The sequence below is a fragment of the Ostrinia nubilalis genome, chromosome 28 (genome assembly GCF_963855985.1).
Source record: "Ostrinia nubilalis chromosome 28, ilOstNubi1.1, whole genome shotgun sequence".
In the NCBI taxonomy this organism is placed as follows: domain Eukaryota; kingdom Metazoa; phylum Arthropoda; class Insecta; order Lepidoptera; family Crambidae; genus Ostrinia; species Ostrinia nubilalis.
The window spans coordinates 6,133,295-6,153,293 of record NC_087115.1 but is presented as its reverse complement, the minus strand read 5'-3'; the positions used below and the strand labels follow the sequence as shown (position 1 = coordinate 6,153,293).

The 19,999-nt window shown below is 35.3% G+C and overlaps 1 protein-coding gene across 1 annotated transcript in view; it reads right to left on the bottom strand.

The window, feature by feature from the left end:
- Positions 1-9,063: 9,063 nt before the first annotated feature.
- LOC135085224 (zinc finger protein 3 homolog) overlaps positions 9,064-19,999 on the bottom strand; it is a 54,734-nt gene continuing 43,798 nt past the window's right edge. Inside the window, exon 9 of the mRNA XM_063979980.1 lies at positions 9,064-9,584. Within this exon, the coding sequence (XP_063836050.1) occupies positions 9,064-9,584 (521 nt within the window). The remainder of the gene's footprint in view (positions 9,585-19,999) is intronic.

The window sequence follows — 19,999 nt, the reverse complement described above, 5'->3', positions numbered from 1 at the left end:
CCCTACAACATATTAAAAAATTAGAAGCGCAAATTCATTTTCTTTTTTGAATGTACGTAATGACTGGACTATATGGCAAAGCAAAAGGAGGGTTATGATTTTGACATGCCATGTATGTATGTATGTTCATCTGTTCCCTCGTAACTTCTAAACTACTTATCAGAATTCGACAAATGACATATCATTAGAAGCGTCTTAATTGTCCGCTGGTTATAGGCTATATGGGGTTTCACAACAATCTAATGTGGCGCCCTCTAGCGGACAAACCATACAGAGTAAAAAAATAAAGTTAAGATAAATATGCCGTGTTTGGTATCATTTGAAAGCGTTTTACTTGTACATTAACCGTAACATGTAGGTACATAAGCCCTTTTAGGTAATATTTTATTTTCAGGAAATTCCGTCAAACTGCAAAATTGCACAGAGGTTAGGGTTGCATATAAACATAATTTATTACAAAACAATCCAAAATTTTACAAATTTTATATTTAGTTATGGTAGTAGTGTCGATGGGAATGAAGATGTATGGCCCTTAAAAATTACCCACGACACTACTGGCTTGGTAGTGTAGAAGGGAAAAAATATTCCCCACGACACTACTAGTAGTGTGGTTTGGTAGTGCGGTGGGTAAGAAGGGGTTTTGACGGATTCGATCAAAAAGTGCAACTTGTCTAGGGAGGCTGGCCTAACGCCAGTATGAAGTCGAACATGCGGCAAGCAAGCAAGCGTGCCACTGTGGTGCCTAAGTTTAAATTACTTTGCTCTATGCTGTGGTGTGGCTGTTGTGGCTCGCTGCAGCGCTTCTTCACGCTTCTAAGGCCTGCTTTCCATCAAAGCGGAGAGATATCTGCTCGATATATTTCCGTTTATAAATGATACAAGCTTTTTAGTTCAGTAAACTTTATTAAGGCGTTATGTTATAATGTTATTTTTATCATCCAGACAGGGACATTTAAACACAATAACAATTATAAAAGAAAAGTATTTTTCTCTTACAATATTAATAAACAAAACAAAGAAAAAAGTGGTAGAATGAATTACAAAACTGGGAACGTATATGCATTTTAAGTCAACCTTACAAATTAGGTATTGATAGTAATCAAGACTTCATTAAGTAGTAACGAGTTAAATAAAACCATTTTAGCTATTAGCTTTGGTGTTTTTTTTTTGTTTAGTAAAGATCTTAGTTAAAATACCTATTTTAATAAAATAACTTAAAACTATAATATCTCAAAATAAAATTTCCAAATCATGTCCATGGATGAACTTCTATCATTAGAATGAGATATTAAGTAAATAATAATTGTTATCTCGAATTGTTAAAATTTCAAAATCATGTTCATGAATGAACTACCTACCATCATTAGAATAACATACTTAAATTATGTCAATATAAAATTAACAATTGAGAAAATACAGTTTATAAAGGCAACTTTACAACTCTGTTAAAATTAAATAAATAATACACAGTTACTATTCTCAAAGTATTGCGTAAACCTATAGCTTTGAGAATATTAACTGAACTGAAGAAAAATATGACGGTAAGGACATACCTACCTACTAACATTGCCATAAGTGGTCCTATGTTCGGTTCTCCTTGTTGGTAACTTTGGCCTTTTCTGTGTGCCTCCCAATACAGGATGGAAACGATAAGTGATCTCACTCAATTATTTCTAAACTATACAAGATATCCTAAAACTGGTTACTGATCCTGAAAGTGCTTCACGAGATCTATACACAACGGTAGCAATAATAAGTTACAAAATAAAATGGACCTATCCGAAAAATCCAATGTTTCCAGCTTCCATACATTTAGTAAAACCACATAATATTAAAAACTATAAAAGATATCCAAAAACTGGGTAAGCACGTACGCGGTAAGCACTTTCAGGATCAGTAATCAATTTTTCGATATCTTGTATAGTTTAGAAATAATCGAATGAGATCACTTATCGTTTCCACCCTGTATAGTATACCTACCTACTTACACCAAAGACTTTTAGCTACATCTTTTACTGCTCTTATACTACTAACGACGAGATGGTCGGACGCGGTGAGGAGGACGGTGGGCGGGAGTGCATCGTGCGGTCCACACAGCTTATGACCGCAGTCTGTGGAGGAACACTATCTGTGGTCGCGATCCTCATCAGTGAGGGAACGAGGAAGAAGAAGAATACTACTAACTATACCTACAACCTACTGAAATAATTACTGAAGAATTTTTTTCTATAGTGACTGTTTACCTCGAACAAATCGGCTTTACTAACGGCCTATAATGGTTATGTCGTGTCCACACTACGATACGGCATAATATTCTGGGGAAATTCTGTCGATAAAGATCTTGCTTTCAAAGCTCAAAAGCGGTGCATCAGAGCAATGCATAACATGAAACAGACAGACTCCTGTAAGCCATTATTTGTGGGATTGAAATTGTTGACTGTTCCATGTCTGTACATTTATGAGGTTGCAGTTTTTGTCAAAACTAATAATAATTTATTTCAATTTAAGACTCGAGATCGTCATAGAAACAAACTGTGTGGCGTAGCTTGTAAGACAACGCTAATGAATCAGAGCATTTATTGTAACGCTGCTCGTATTTTTAACAAAATTCGCGATGACATTCGCAATGTTGACGATCTCATTATATTTAAAAATAAATTCCAAGAATTTCTGGTTAAAAAATGCTACTATTCGATCCAGGAATATTTATCTGACAATGGTAAAATAAGTAATGAATAATTTATCGTATGAATCTAATGTAATCATTCTTTTATTCAATTCAATTTAATTTCATTAACTATTGTATTGTATGCCTAAAAGGCGGAACACAGTGAAACTAATTGTAATATCTGACCTGTATGTATACAGGGTGACAGGTAAAGCGATACATTCCTTGAAAGGGGTCAAAGTAGAGCTTATTTGCAGTCATTTAAGTCATATGACACCATGCCCGAAACTTGTTCATTTCCAAGTTATTCAAGATTTAAGTATTTTTAAAAAAATCTCCAGTTTTTATGTTAAAATGTACCCTTGTAATGAAGAATACGGAATAATGTTAACTTTTTTGTTATATTCGTATAGCTAAATAATAAGATTGACATTTTAAATTAAAAGTTGCAAGAAAGAATCGTCATTACTCAAGTAAAAGCTAAAAAACCATGTATTATTTTGCAAAAAAAATATGTTTTAGGTAATTAAACAAAGAATTTCCAAGAAAAAATGTATCGAATGTTGTGTACAAATTACAGAATTTAGTTCCTTGATTCATTAGCTATTCAAAAAGGTACAGGTGTTTATTTGAATTTAAACGTCTAGTAAGATACTTTCATAAAAAAATAAATAAATAAAAAAGTCACACTAACAACTGTTCTTGGGTCTCAATAAATGAAAAACTTAGTATTTTAATAATAATTGTATCACCTAATTTTATCTAGGTACATTATTTTGCCTTTGTCCAGCAGTGGACGTCTTTCGGCTGAAACGAACGAACGAACGAACGAACATTATTTTAAGTCCTGCTCAAACTGTGAGCCCCGTCTTCTAATACAAGCCCGTAGTCTGTTTCTCACTTTTGTTTTTGTGACTCTTGTTGTCAAACTGCTGAATATCTTGAGCTGCCCTCTGAATGCGCTCACGAAGCTCTTGCTCGTTGTTTACGGGGGTTACATACAAGAGATACTTCATGTGACCCCATAAATAAAAATCGCAAGGGGTCAGATCCGGACTTCTGGCTGGCCAAGGAATGGGTCCACCGCGCCCAATCCAGCGAAGTGGATATTGTTGTTCCATCCATTGGCGTACACTGAGCCGAAAGTGTACTGTGTGTGTGAAAGCTTCGTGAGCGCATTCAGAGGGCATCTCAAGATATTCAGCAAAGTTTGACAACAAGAGTCACAAAAAACAGAAGTGAGAAACAGACTACGAGCTTGTATTAGAAGACGGGGCTCACAGTTTGAGCAGGACTTAAAATAATGTACCTAAATAAAATTAGGTGATATAATTATTAGGGGGCGTCCATAAATTACGTGAGACAATTTTGGCTATTTTTCAACCCCCCCGCCCCCCTTGGTGAGATTTGGTGAGATTTTGCCTGACCCCCTCCCCCACCCCCTAATCTCACGTGATATTTTAAAAAAATCCAAAATTTTATAGTTTTGGAGTAATTTAACTGAGAAAGTTATTTTTTGTGTGCTTAGTGCGAGTTCGTATTTACCGTTGTCGCTAACGAGTGCATCAAAAAGATCTATAAAGTTTATATAATAAGTTTATATATAGTTTATAAGATTTTAGTTCTTGAAAGTATCTGCTAGGGACGCTGTACAATCATCATACATATAATGCATGTAATTTTTTACGCAGTCGCTAGCGGATGACGATCGATATAAAGTCGCACTAAGCCCACTGATTACGAATAGATCCAGAAAAACACGTGTACAGTGACAGCGGTTAGTACTAGGGGTCTCCTTGTTTTTTTTACAGAAGTACCTAGTCTAATTATTGTTCCTTTCTACATAATCTAGCAAAATCGATTTTGATAAAAAAAAAACTTGTTTTATTCGTCATTTATTCTGCATTTTAGTATTCACACATGCAGACGGAAGCATTGTTAGTTTTATTTGTTTAGACGGTATAGAATAAAATGTCATTATCATCATAGAAAATATAATTTTTAGGGTCCCATATTCCTGACAAGGAACCCTTCTATTAGCGATGTAACGATACCGATACCGATATATCGGCCGATATAATCGGCAGGCCGATATATCGGCATCGCCGATTTAAATACAGCCGATACACAGTTTGAAAAGCGCGCGAAAAGAACGACGCGCTCGCGGCTACGTTGCCACTCCGCCTCATGTGAAATGTAGAACTGAATTGTCTACAGAAGAATGGCTATTGATGGAACAAGTTGTTTAGACTTTGAATTATTTTGAAGAAGCTACAAAATCTATAAGTGAAGAATCTGCTTGCTTATCTGACGCTATACCTCTTATTAACAGTTTGCGAAAAATTTTAAAACAGATCAAAAATAATCAAGAGACCGTGGACGACAGTTACAGCCCAGAATATTATAATTTTGTAGAGATTTTGATAGCTGGAATAAATGACAGATTTGATTATCTAGAGAGTGAGGAAACTTTTATTTTATCAACAACACTAGATCCGCGCTATAAATTGCGTACGTTCTTTCTACAATCCACAACCATTGAGGCGAAAAGAATACTTACCTCCTTAATGGCAAACGGGGATACACATGTTCCTGTAGAGCGTGTAGAGTCACAAAAAAAGCAAGATGAGACTTTCTCAGGTATCTGGAGTGCTTGTGACAGTTTGATTAAAGAACCAGAAGAGGAGGAACCTTTATCAAACATGTCTAGTCATCCTGAGCAAGAAGAGGTGGAATCTTATACGAGATGTCCAAATATTCCAATGAAACAAGATCCAAAGAACTATTGGAGCAATGAAGATAAATACCCAAAATTGAAAATGCTTGCACAAAAATATTTATCTTACCCAATGAGCTCAGTTGCCTCAGAACGTCTTTTTTCAACTGCAGGCCTCATACAAAATGATTAACGCAACAGATTGTCTGCTAGTAATTTGAATAAACTTTGTTTCCTTAACAAAAATCTTCCTAAAGTGAACTTTGATTATTAATATTGATTTACTTTTGATTTGATTCCTTGATAAATATTACCCAAATAAATGTTGATTTGATATTTCACCTTTTTTTCATTATTTTTAATTTCCATTTTTGCCACACTTTACAGATGGAGTGTCTATTTATTCTATGTAACATAAGTAAGTTTTATGCATATAAAGTACATCATTCATTATTTACTGGGTGTATTTACTACTAAGCCATCGATATCGGTATCGGTATCGCCGATTATTTTCCTCGATAATCGGTATCGGTATCGTATCGGCAAATTCATGTATCGTTACATCCCTACCTTATAGTTTCGATATGTCTGTCTGTCCGAGGTTTTGCTTGGAAACTATTGGCACTAGAGAGCTGTAATTTTGTGGAGGTATTATGTATATTAATCACGCCGACTCCTGCCGCCCTCTGCCCCACGTGAGATTTAGTGAGGTTTTTGTTGACCCCCTCCCCCCCTAAAATTTATGGACGCCCCCTTAAAATACTAAGTTTTTCATTTATTGAGACCCAAGAATAGTTGTTAGTGTGACTTTTTTATTTATTATTTTTTTTATGAAAGACGTTTAAATTCAAATAAAAAAATAATTATGTAGTGTTTGTTAAACACCTGTACCTTTTTGAATAGCTAATGAATCAAGGAACTAAATTCTGTAATTTGTACACAACATTCCATACATTTTTTCTTGGAAATTCTTCGTTTAATTACCTAAAACATATTTTTTTTGCAAAATAATACATGGTTTTTAAGCTTTTACTTGAGTAATGACGATTCTTTCTTGCAAATTTTAATTTAAAATGTCAATTCTATTATTTAGCTATACGAATACAACAAAAAAGTTAACATTATTCCGTATTCTTCATTACAAGGGTACATTTTAACATAAAAACTGGAGATTTTTAAAAAAATACTTAAATCTTGAATAACTTGGAAATGAACAAGTTTCGGGCATGGTGTCATATGACTTAAATGACTGCAAATAAGCTCTACTTTAACCCCTTTCAAGGAATGTATCGCTTTACCTGTCACCCTGTATAACCTGTGATTCACAATAAAGACATTATTATTATTATTATTCCTTTATTCATCTTACTTTCTTATTTTTAATTTTTTCTTTTTACAATGTAATTATTATCAAAAAATAAAAATACATTATAAAAACAAAAATCTTAAAAATAATTATCTGGGGGCACGGCAGTGCCCCCGCCAAGTCGAGCGCGAAGCAAACACTGCCGTACCATCCTTTACTGGAACCATTTCGCCGCATTTTCAGGCCCCTATTTGAGAACCTCTGGATAAGACCAGAACACAGAAATTTTCGTCATCTAGTAAGCTATAATCACATACTTCAAATCCAAAATTTCAAGCCTGTAGGTCATTTAGTTCCGAAGTTAAGCGAAAGCAAAGTTTCGTATTTACGACACTCACTCACTGATAATCATCAAAATAGAACTAGTACTTCCCGTAAACTCAGAGAGCTGAAATTTGGTACAGAGTTAGGGTTTAATCAGGCCTCCGTCACTTGCCTATGCCGGCCGAGATAATTACCTACAGCGCGCGACAACTTCAAGTTGCAAATCAGTCAGGGCCGCCACGCGCCGGTGAGCACACGCGTATTTCTATACATGCTCGGTCGATCATCGTCGCAATCAAGGTTTATTGTTCCAACAGCACTGTTATTCTTCTTTAATGGAAAATCGTAATATTTAGGAATAATAATTAACTGTAGTGATTTAAATAATTAAAAAAACTACACTTTTTTAATAATTTTGAAATACTTAGTTATGACAAAAAACTGTAGCAAAAAAATTATTTTAGCTAACAAAACATTAACTTTACTTCACCGTGTCTATTTTCCGACACTACACCTTTTAAAACTGTTTGTCCAATTTCGAATTATCGCAACACTGAAGTTTACTAATAGGTACTTTAGAGATGGTACGATTATATAAACACCACTAGATTAAAGTTTACCAATCGTAAATACAATAAATGCTTCTTAAAATTAAGTTTTTATTTATTTTACTTTGCTTATACAACCCTGACGCTTGAGCTGTGAGGTAGATCAATTCTGAACACCAAAAAATTGCGCTCTTGTGAGCGTAGTAGTAAGGTGCGATTTCGAATGCACCATGTGCGTTGGATATTTTGCATTATTATTATTACCGTTAAAATGCCGGCATCTGATCCTACACAAAGGAGTGCAATTTCTGTTGCTACTATTATGTATTCTGTGGTTTAATGGCCACATAAAGGGAAAACTATAAAAACTGGGAAAATCGAAGATCTGGAGTAACACCACATTCATAATCAATACTACTCTGGCACCGTGGTGTTCGCATGTATCGGTCGCCACTAGATGGCGCTAGCACTAGCAAGCGGTGTCCAGATTTTTTTCCTTTCTAGAGTCCCCCGTCGATTAAGTTGAATGTTATGTAATTTGCATTTCGTTAATTTCGTTTATTATATTATAAGGTTCGCTAAGGTTATGTTATTTAAATAATTGTTCATTCGTTGTTCGTTGTCCATTTTAAGGGTCGTTGAGTTTATTTGTGTTTAATATCGTAAAAAAATGTCGATAAAACGACGACGTTAAATAATTTTGCCACTTTCTACAAAAAGAAGTGAAATCCCACCAAAAACATTCTGTAAAAAACTAGCCAAGTCTCGGTGGAGCTGCTTGTTTATCTCTAAAAAGTAATGAAATCTAGACAAAGTCGTGCCAAGTCTATGGTTCCTTACTGCGATTTCTTTATTATTATAGTTAATGTTGTGTGACTTGGCCGTTAAAGGGTGACAAAACCAGGTGCTCCATAACACCATTGCACCAATCTGTCGCCAGAACCGCTACTCATTGACGATGGAAAATTGCCACTTGGAAAACGTTGATTCAACAATAACCAGTCAATTGTAGGTTTAATAAAGCTGCGTATTTCAATAATACTTATGTATGATTATCATGCCGTGTGGTGACGGCAGAGTAGAATACATTTGTCACCAACCCCTACTCTTCCCGCGGGTGTCGTAAGAGGCGACTTAGGGTCCACACATCAAACAGAGAACGGGCAGCAGCGCTCTCTGAAAAACATCAATCTTTTAAACTGCGATCTCCAACCCGCCTGCCAAGCGTGGGGATTATGGCAAAACCCTCCACTATAGTGGAGGAGGCTCATAGTCCAGCAGTGGACTGTAAAGGGCTGTTGATGATGATGATTATCATAATAAAGATTGTTCAACGGCCAAGTCACACAACATTAACTATAATAATAAAGAAATCGCAGTAAGGAACCATAGACTTGGCACGACTTTGTCTAGATTTCATTACTTTTTAGAGATAAACAAGCAGCTCCACCGAGACTTGGCTAGTTTTTTACAGAATGTTTTTGGTGGGATTATTAATACCTCAAATCGGTTTTTCGCCTGTATGTGTCCTTTCGTGTTTAGTTAAAGTTGATTTTTGAGTGGTCTTATAATGGCAATAGTTACATGAGAACGGTTTTTCACCTGTATGTGTCCTTTCGTGTTTAATTAAATTTGATTTTAGGGTGGTCTTATAATGGCAATAGTTACATGAGAACGGTTTTTCACCTGTGTGTGTCCGTATGTGAATAGTTAAATGAGCTTTTGTAGTAGCCTTGTAATTACAATAGTCACATGAGAACGGTTTTTCACCTTTATGTGTCCGTATATGAGTAGTTAAATTACGTTTTAATGCGGTCTTGTAATAACAATACGAACATGAGAACGGTTTTTCACCTGTATGTATCCGTATATGACGGACTAAAACATCTTTATATGCAGTCTTGTAATGACAATAGTTACATGAGAACGGTTTTTCACCTGTATGTGTCTTTTCGTGTTTAATTAAAGTTGATTTTTGAGTGGTCTTATAATGGCAATAGTTACATGAGAACGGTTTTTCACCTGTATGTGTCCTTTCGTGTTTAATTAAAATTGATTTTACGGTGGTCTTATAATTGCAATAGATACATGAGAACGGTTTTTCACCATGTGTCCGTATATGTATAATTAAATCTGATTTTACAGCCGTCTTGTAATGACAATAGTTACATGAGAACGGCTTTTTACCTGTATGTGTCCGTATATTATGTCTAATTAAATTAGATTGTACAGCAGTCTTGTAATTGCAATAGTTACATGAGAACGGTTTTTCACCTGTATGTGTCCGTATATGAGTATTTAAACTATCTTTTTTAGCAGTCTTGTAATGACAAAAGGTACATGAGAACGGTTTTTCACCTGTATGTGTCCGTATATGAGTAGTTAAATGATATTGTACAGCAGTCTTGTAATCGCAATAGTTACATGAGAACGGTTTTTCACCTGTATGTGTCCTGGCGTGCTTTGTTGAAATGTGCCGTGCTAAATTCATTTTGTGCGTGTATATTTTTCCACAAGCATCGCACGACACAGTGCTTTTAGTTTGTTTTTTACTAGAATTATTGTGCGTGAGTAAGTGAACGCTCAAGTGAGTTTTAATCGAGAAACATTTTCCGCAGAGATCGCACTCGAATGGCTTTTCTCCGAAATGGATTCGGGAATGTCGACTAAGGTTAAATTTTTCTGCGAATGTTTTCGAGCAATGTTCGCATGAGAATGGTTTCTCGCCCGTGTGCACACGTCTATGGCGTTTCAACCTCGCATTACTTGGGAAGACTTTTTTACAAGTATCACATGGAAATGTTTTTTCTGTTGCTGTAATATTTTTCGTTTCATTTTCATCATTTTGTTCTATATCTTCCGTATCCATATTCGTGTCTGAACTGTCTAATTTATCTGTATTTGGTGTATTATCTTTATAATTTGTGTCTAACGGGTCATCCGATTTAAATAATGGGACTTCACAATATACCTCGTTTTCGGTTAAATTATTACTAACGGTTAATTTTGTTTCATTTTTTCTATTTGGTTTCATGTTTTTAGTGAGTTTTCTCTTTTTTATAGTCACTTCACTGTTAGTTGCTTTTTCTTTTTTTTTTATTGTATTCTTTGGTTTCACATTTTTTTTATAGACGTCTATTTTCATTTCTATCAATAATTCTCTTTCGTTTTTGTAAATTTTTGGCGATTCATCTTTTAGTTCTTCGGGTAAATTTGATTTTTCGTCCATATCTTCTTTCTGAGGCATCTCTGTAAAAAGAAATAAACGATGGTTCACAAAAGATTTCAAATAAAATTGAAACAGTAAAATAAGTAGGTAATAAAACAGCCAAGTGCGTGTCGTGGCACGCGCACTGTAGGATTCCGTAGTTGCCCCTCGATTACCTTTACTACAATATTATAGTTATTTCTTAAATTTCGTTTTGCGATACAAGGTTTTATATTTATATTTATTTATATATTTATTGATAGGTAAGACGCCGCACCTTCCGCGACGCGAACTTTAAAGATTTTCTTCTGACACAATCATAGTGCCCCAACAATATTGGTGTTATTTGAAAGCTCAATAAATATCCTTAAAGAAAAACACATTTAATTTCTAAATAAATGATTATCATATGTATACCATAAATGTGACTTGAAAAAAGACCTCACTTTGGGCTCACCTCTGGGATCAATTAGATCAAATTTTATGGTTATAAAACCAAATAATGATCACACGTGTCCTCTTTAACAGATGGATAGCGATTTATCCCGACTTAACAGTTTTATAGCCATAAAAGTTGGCTAATGCGTAACTACCTATTTTTTGAAGAAGTGATCTGGATCCTTCTAAAGACATATTTTTGGGGTAAAAACCTTTCTTTTAATGAAGTGAAGATTAGAACTAGGCTTATAAATGGTGCCAATATTGGTGGGAAGTGGGGATGCATACCTACGTTTGAAAGTGCTTGTCGCGGGAGGTGCGATTTATTTGATGTCGAGTGTAATAGTAGGCTTTTAACAACACCTCCCAGCACCCCACCACTGCTTCAGAACAATAAGTGGCCCAGTGCTGAGAAGAAGCAGCACAAGAAACTCAGCCAAGCAATTACTTCATCTAAAATCACTTCAAAACATAAAGTCTTAATGTTTTCTTCTAAGGAATTTTATTAGGTAAGAAATTTTCTAATACTTGAGTTGAACGACTATTACTCTTAAACTAACTGATCTATCTGAACCGTTATACTTTTCCTTGAAACTGGATTTTCTTGGGTAAGGGCCCTTAGGTATTTGGTTTTAATTAACAAAAAACTTATATACCTTCATCATTTTCAATCTTCGTTGGACTAGTGTCGGACGCTATGATAGTTTGCGGAGACTTCAGCACTTCTCTGCTATGAGTTGGCGCCGTCACCACTTGTATGCTGTCAGTTGGCGCCGTTAGTGCTTCATTCCTGTCAGTTGGCGCCGCGTGTGATTCTTTGTGGTCAGTTGGCACCGTCAGCGCTTGTATGCTGTAAGTTGGTGCAGTGGCTGTTTGTGTGGTGCCTGTTTGTGCCGTTAGTGTTTCTTTGCTGTCAGTTGGCGCCGTCACCACTTGTATGCTGTCAGTTGGCGCCGTTAGTGATTTTTTTGGCGCCGCTAGTGATTCTTTGTGGTCAGTGGGCGCCGTCACCGCTTGTATGCTGTAAGTTGGTGCAGTGGCTGTTTGTATGGTGCCTGTTTGTGCCGTTAGTGATTCTTTGCTGCCAGTTGGCGCCGTCACTGCTTGTACGCTGCCAGTTGATGCCGTTAGTGCTTGTATGCTGCCAGTTGGCGCCGGTAGTGCTTCTTTGTGGTCAGTTGGCGCCTTTATTACTTCTTTGCTGTCAGTTGGCGCCGTGATAGGTTGCATAGTGACTTCCACAGTTGGTGGAGCGCCTATAACCATTAAAACATTATTAAACTAGCTGCCCCTAGAATTAATGTAGGATTCGATCACTCGCACTCACACTGCGGCCGTTCGTCGCACAGTCGCGACAGCAATATAATTACGTGCGAGTCATTAGGATGGGTAGCATGAGGTCTTTGGACGAAATTCTATCTGCTCGGCGACCGGACTTTAGCCTTTAATCCACGATCGTAACTGACCTTTGGTAACCAGATACGAACATGGATTTTTTTGTTGCTTGATATGCAGTTACGAGAATGGCATTTACTTGTCGTTTTTGTAATTATGTTGCATAACCAGCTACGGAAATGGTTTGTTTTCTCTGTTCGTATCTGGTTACCAAAGGTCAGTTACGAACGTGGATTAAAGGGACTTTAGGACAGATTGGATTTCTTACCAAATAAATAATTCAGACAGTCCAGATAGGGTTCTTCGGAGGTGCCATGCCATTTGTAGTGCTTCCTAGCTTCAGCTCTGAAAATAGAATAGAATTACTTTATTCAGCATATAACATTTAGGTGCATACATATTTAACTCAACATGCTGAAAAGGCGCCCTCAGCAAATATTTGTTTTCATTATGAGATAATATATTCTTCAGTCTATTTTAGGAATGCCCTGCGTGCCCAAACAACTGCACGCAAGAAGATTTAATTAATGCTACTGACAACGTCACTCTTGTAGCAGAGTTTTGGGCTGATACTGAATAGGTTTGTTGTCGACACGACAAGAAGAATAATTTTAGGACTAGAAGCTTAAAAATTGATTTCTCTATTATAGCGTTTTACTCATTTAATTATTAATTTATTTATAGTCTTAGATTAATAAAGCTTTATTAATGTAAGTTATAGTTAAGTTTTTTATTAATGTAAGTTGTAATTTGTAGTTACTTAATAATGTGAGCCAAATAAATGTTTTTTATTGTTTCATTCTTCTCTGTATACTAGAGATGAAACGGATATCCGGTAACTATCCGGTAGGCCGGATATCCGGCCTAAATTTACTATCCGGCCGGTTACCGGATAGTAACTCACTATCCGGCCGGATACCGAATATTAAAAAAGTACGACATTTTCCTATTAATAAAATGAAATACATTAATCTTTGAAGTAAATATCAATGAAATGGCTTATAATAATGACGGCTTTTATTTAAGGTCCAAAAAGTTACAAAAAGCCTTTCAAAAACCTAATTTCTTTTTCTGGGCTAATCACTCTAATGACGAATACATACCTAAATAGTAAACATCTGTTAATGTCGAAATATTGCCATGTAAAAAAGGCTACCATTTTTTCACTGATGGTCTGGTGACATGATGCATGTAGTTCAGTCAGATTACGCAGCAAGTAAACTAATTTAATTTTCGCTATTCAGTCACACACTCGCTATAGCAACCGAAATCACCCGAATTGATCTGCCCCCTAGACTAGTGGCAAAATGTGACATTCTATTCGGAGGACTAATTCAATTTTCGAAAAGTGTTACTAGTCTAGTCTACTAATAGACCCACTGATCGCGTTCGAAGCACCTGTGCGGCGCTAAACTTGTCGGCGGATATCCGGCTATCCGGCCTAGCAGCTGGCCGGATATCCGGTATCCGGCCAAACAACTATCCGTTTCATCTCTACTGTATACTATCAAATCAAAAATTTTATTTGCTTAAAACATGGTGGTAGGTACAATGGAACAATATAAATTTTTAGATATGCATATAAAGGTACATATTAGTAGGATACTTACTTGGTCAGCAAGCAATGACCACAGATAGTACAAGCGTACTGTTTTGAACTATGTTCTGTATTATTTATACCGTCAAAACCTAAACAATCAGCTTTTTCGTTAACAACTTCCACTTCCAAATATATAGGATTATCTTCTTCAATTTCTCTCTTGACTTCAGCCACTTCTATACTGACTCCGTCTGAATCGCTTATTGCGTTTATATTTATAACGCGTGACTTAGTTAATGGTGTGAGTAAGAAAGCCTTGTCTATCGCTGCAATATGCTGCTCGGTTAACTGAAAAGATAGTAACATTTTAAACTTCATAATATTATGTAGGGTAAACCAGAGAGTGATTGGCCACTGGTAGTGATTGCCCGCTTTTAAGAATAATATTGTCAGGTGCTGACTTTGAATCACTCTAGTTAGATTTGAATTTACTAAGTAGATGGCTCCGAGATCAATGTACAGTAGATTTAAAATTTACAATAGGAAACACTAAAAAAATACAGTTATGGCGGATTTTGTCAAGTAGGATGAAAATGTTACATTTTAAACTTAATAACATTATGTATTTTAAAAAAACATTTACATATTTTACAGGCTGGACTTTTGTAATGCCACTTGGAGGGGAGAGTAAGTCTTAATATTGTGGATAGATTTTTTTTCTCAAAGAAAATATTCCTTTATTTCTGAAAAGAAATAGAACTGCATTCAAAGATTTTCAAAAATTTGCTAGCCACGCCCAGGAATCAAACCAACTAAAATCTGTCAAGAAATTACATCTGTGGTGATCCGGCTCGAAGGACCAGGAAAATGTGGTGGACTGCAGTGGACTGTATGCGTTTATGTGTGTTCGAGAGCGCTGACCGGACGATGATGACTGCCGTTGAGAGCTTGCCCTTATTATATTAGGCGTAGTAGGTGCTACTTGCAGGAATAAAACCACTATTTCACTTGCTGAGAGTTCTCGCGTTTTTTATTCGCTTCCTTTTCTCAGTTCTTGCTTCTTCAGATCACTTGTTGCTTGTAGCACTTGTTCTCTGAACTGAACATGCCAGCTGGAGCGGTCCATTCTATATTTATGGGGAGCGGCTATCTCCATCCCGCTTTCACACGTTATTTCTATCCCTGTCTTCGAGAAATCCACAGTTTTTGCTAATTTTCTCCCACTGGCAGGTAGTTTTACAATGGTTTCTACAGATGAGTAATTATCTACATTATACAAAAAGTTTCATCTCAAAATTCCCAAAATTGAGGAAGTTATTGACAAAAAACCTCAAACGGCTCTCTTTACGGAATTGCCTCGCGCAACGGACCATCCGTGCAAGACAAGGACAAAACATATTGCTATCTCATGCTATAGAATGTTCGAAGTGAGAGGTCCGATATTTCCGTCTCGTTTCTTCTCGTTTCGCTACGGTATTGCCTTTTTGGCGAAAATTTCATGTTCATTTTCTTAATTACAAAACAGATTAATTAGCTAATTTGAACTATTCGACATGATGCTGCTAACATTAATCTTGATTCTTCTTGACGTCGCTAACAACATCCGATATTTTTATTACATCGATTGTTAGGGTTAAGTATAGGTAAGGATAAAATCTCTCTAACAAACTTGATAAATCAAATGAAAGGATCTTAAATTATTTTAATTATGTACAGAAAATTTTATGGTATGGTAGTGAATTTTCGAAATAATTTCGAAAATCTTTGAATGCAGTTGTTTTATATAACTGGCGTCACATTTAGTTTTTTTTCATTGTGGAAGTTTCTTCACCCAGATGAACAAAGTGGAATTATTAAAATATACCTACCTGTATACCACTGCTACATAGTCGTTGAAGAACTCTGTCAGTTTTAACGGCACTTTCAATGAATTTGTGACACTTGCTCAATAAATGGTAGCAGACGTAACACACCACGTGCGGCCTTCCGTCTTTTGTTTTAAGCTGAAAATTAATCAAAATCAAAAATATTTATTCAGTTTAGACCACAAGTGGCACTTATGAACGTCAAAATATTATTATAGAAAATAATAAAAAAAGAAAAGAGCCCTTATCACTTTACATGACGTCTCCTTATATTTTGGGCCCTACCAGCACTTCCAGACAAACATAATATTATGGCAAGTGCTGAGAATGTTTTAATTATTGCAGTTTATTTATTGTAATTACAAACATATAGGGCTAAAAGTGCTACAGACATAATCCTAGTATGTGTAGGTAATAGATGACTAATTTATTATACAAGGTCCTGTCATAGTATTGTTTGCTAAGTCATGTGAAGATAAGTGTTTGTTCTCTTTGAATCAGAAATAAATAATAAACAAATATCCTTGGACAATTTTTACACTGCATTTATTTTATTCAAACTAAGCAAAGCTTGTACTATGGGTAGATACCAGAAAAAGTATAATAAACTTACATAAACTATTTTTTTTAATACAAACACATTACATAGAAAACTTCAAACATTTTTAGTAAATAAATAATACTTACAGGAAATGTTTATTACAATTTGATTATGAATAGGGACCAGAAAAACAAAGGAAGCTAACTTACAGGTATATTTGTGATTTTTTGATAAAGCACTTCCAGTGGCGTGTTGTACGTTGTACACATACGAGTATCACGTGCCAGGCATATTCTACATAGGAGATCAGTCATTCTGTATGGCTTTTGGAGAAATATCACAAATCAAATCAATCTTATTTTCATACAATTATTAGCAATCGCAAGTAGACATACTCTCTAATCTGTGATCGCAAGATTCGCAAGCAACGTCAAGCAACGTGCAAGCAACCAATTAAAAACCATAGAGAAAAGTAATAAATTAAAACTTTTTTTTTGTTGTGACCAATGATATTACAGAACTTTATATAATATCATTGGTTGTGACTTTACTTTTTTTTACTATAATTTTCGTACTATTGAGAATAATGATAAACTGTTTGTAGATCAACTTGCTTTTATTTCAGCACATTTTATATTAATACAAATTAACACCGGTGTGAGGCGATACAATGCGCAGCTTACCAACTGAACAGATCTCCCTCAAGGGCGATCAATTTCAAGACACCATGCTTCATATGATATGGGAAAACTGACTTATCACGACTGCGAGTATTTGGTTCAAGAGTGTGGGCTACTATCATACCAAGACAAGGAAAATTGAATAAAAGAGCGCAAGAAACAAGGATGGTTGGTTATGGTACTGTGGGATATAGGCTGTGGAATCCGGAAAATAACTCAATTATTGTGTCAAGAGATGTGCAATTCGATGAAACTGATTTTCAATACAGTCAGAAGGAAGAAATTAAACAAGGAAAGTATTTACAACAAGAAGAAGAAATAGATAGAGACAATGGAAATGATGAAAGAAATGAAAGTTCAAGTGAAGAAACTGAAGAATTAGATGAAGAAAAATACTGTACTAAAGCTGGAAGAATAGTGAAAAGACCTGCATATCTACAACAATATGAAAGTAATATCGTCATTTGTCTAAGTGCCAGTGTACCAAACTCGTATGAAGAAGCAATAAAGAATACTGAGTGGAAAGAAGCAATAAATCATGAATTACAAGCACTTGAGAAATTGGAAACATGGGAAGAAACAAAATTACCGAAGGGAATGAAATCATTAGATACAAAGTGGATTTTTAAAGAAAAAGAAGAAGGAACTAAGAAAGCAAGGTTAGTCGTGAGAGGATTTCAACAGAAGAAAGAAGATATTTTTGAAAATAATTATGCACCAGTTGCGAGACATGCTACAGTAAGAATGTTTATTTCAAAAGCAGTACAAGAAGATCTTGAAATTGTACAACTAGACATACCAACCGCATTTTTGAATGGAATGCTAAAGTCTGATGTATACATAAAAGTACCAAAAGGATATGAAACGAAAAATAAAAATACAGTGTTGAAACTGAAGCGAGCATTGTATGGACTGACAGAATCTCCTAAATGTTGGAATGAAACTATAGATGAATTCGCGAAGAGAAATGGATTTCTACGGTCAGAATACGACTACTGTATGTACTACAAAAAAGACTGCTGGATGTTGATATACGTCGATGATATTCTCATTATTGGAAATGGAGAAACTACTATAAAGGAATTAATTAGACAATTCAATGCGAAGAACCTAGGAAAAATGAAAACATTTTTAGGCATGCAAGTTGAGAGAAATGAAGATTCTATAAAAATAAAACAAACTAATATGATAGAGAGAATACTAAAGAAATATAATATGACTGACTGCAAAGGAATGAAGACACCTATGGAAATAGACTACAATATAAAAATAAATGATAATGAAGAAATACTGAATGTACCCTACCGTGAATTGATTGGAAGCTTGCTATACTTAACTGTGACTTCGAGACCGGACTTGACATTTGTGGTATCCTATCTGAGTAGATACCTAGATAAACCAAATGAACAACTGTGGAAAGCTAGTAAGAGAGTGCTACGCTACCTAAAAGAAACCAAAGATAAAGGTATAATATTTCGAAAGACTAAAGATACAAACCTGTATGGATTCTCTGATGCAGACTGGGCTGGAGACAGAAGCGACAGGAAAAGCGTAAGCGGCAGCATAATACTACATGGAGTGAACCCAATAGCTTGGTTTTCGAAAAAGCAATCGTGTGTGGCGCTATCCACCGCTGAATCGGAGTACGTCGCTGCTGCTGCTGCTGCACAGGAGCTGGTAAACATCAAGGGCCTCAGCAAACACCTGAGCATCAATAGTGATGCTATTTTACTTGTTGATAATATAAGTGCTATATCTATGTCGAAAAGTTACGAAAATTCTAAGAGAACTAAGCATATTGACATAAGGGCTCATTTCTTGAAAGATCTTATTGAAAAGAACATCATCAACATTGAATATGTAAATTCAAATGATAACTTAGCAGATTTAATGACTAAAAGCTTATGTAAAGAAAAGTTTGTAAACTGTGTTAATCACTTTATGAGTTAGTAACTAAAAATACTTTATTAAAACTTTATAAAAGTTATATACATTCAGGAGGAGTTGTATTTTGTTTAATTTAACTTAAAGAAAGTAATTAATGATATGAGTAAATATAAAAAGGTGTAATAACGCTGACTGTTGTGAGATTTAAGATTATATACTTACCGAAAAGTAAAACAAATTAGTATTGTATAATTAAATAAGTTAAAGTAAAAGGTTTATAAGATAAATAGGATAAATACTTACATAAATACCTAAGTTAACTTGTAATAAATGTATAGATAGATAACTAAAGAATACTAAATACATAGATAAATAGTAAACTAATAATTTTAAATATGTAAAAGCTGTAATTGTTATAGTCTAACTATTGTATTTTTATTTGGGGACATAGTGTGGTGCTTTACAAGTAGCAAATTTAAGACGTTATTGTTAAATTTGAGGAGGAGTGTTGAAATACATAAAGCACAACACTATGATCGTCAATTGATTTGCACTTCACTAGTGTCAATTTTTTTTTTCTTCTCTCTGGTCGCGCCGAGCGTCCCACCGGTGTTAATTTGTATTAATATAAAATGTGCTGAAATAAAAGCAAGTTGATCTACAAACAGTTTATCATTATTCTCAATACGTACAGACTTAGACTAAACCTTTTTGGCCAGTAAGGCCCGGTTTCCACCAAGGCCTAAGAACCCATAGAGTTATTTAAGAACCCTAAGACCAAGGATGAGATAAGGCGTAGTGGAGCAAAATGGAGGGAAGCAGAGCAAAGAAGTGTTGAGCCTTAGATCAACAATATAAAACCGTCTCGGGAAATAAGAGCACA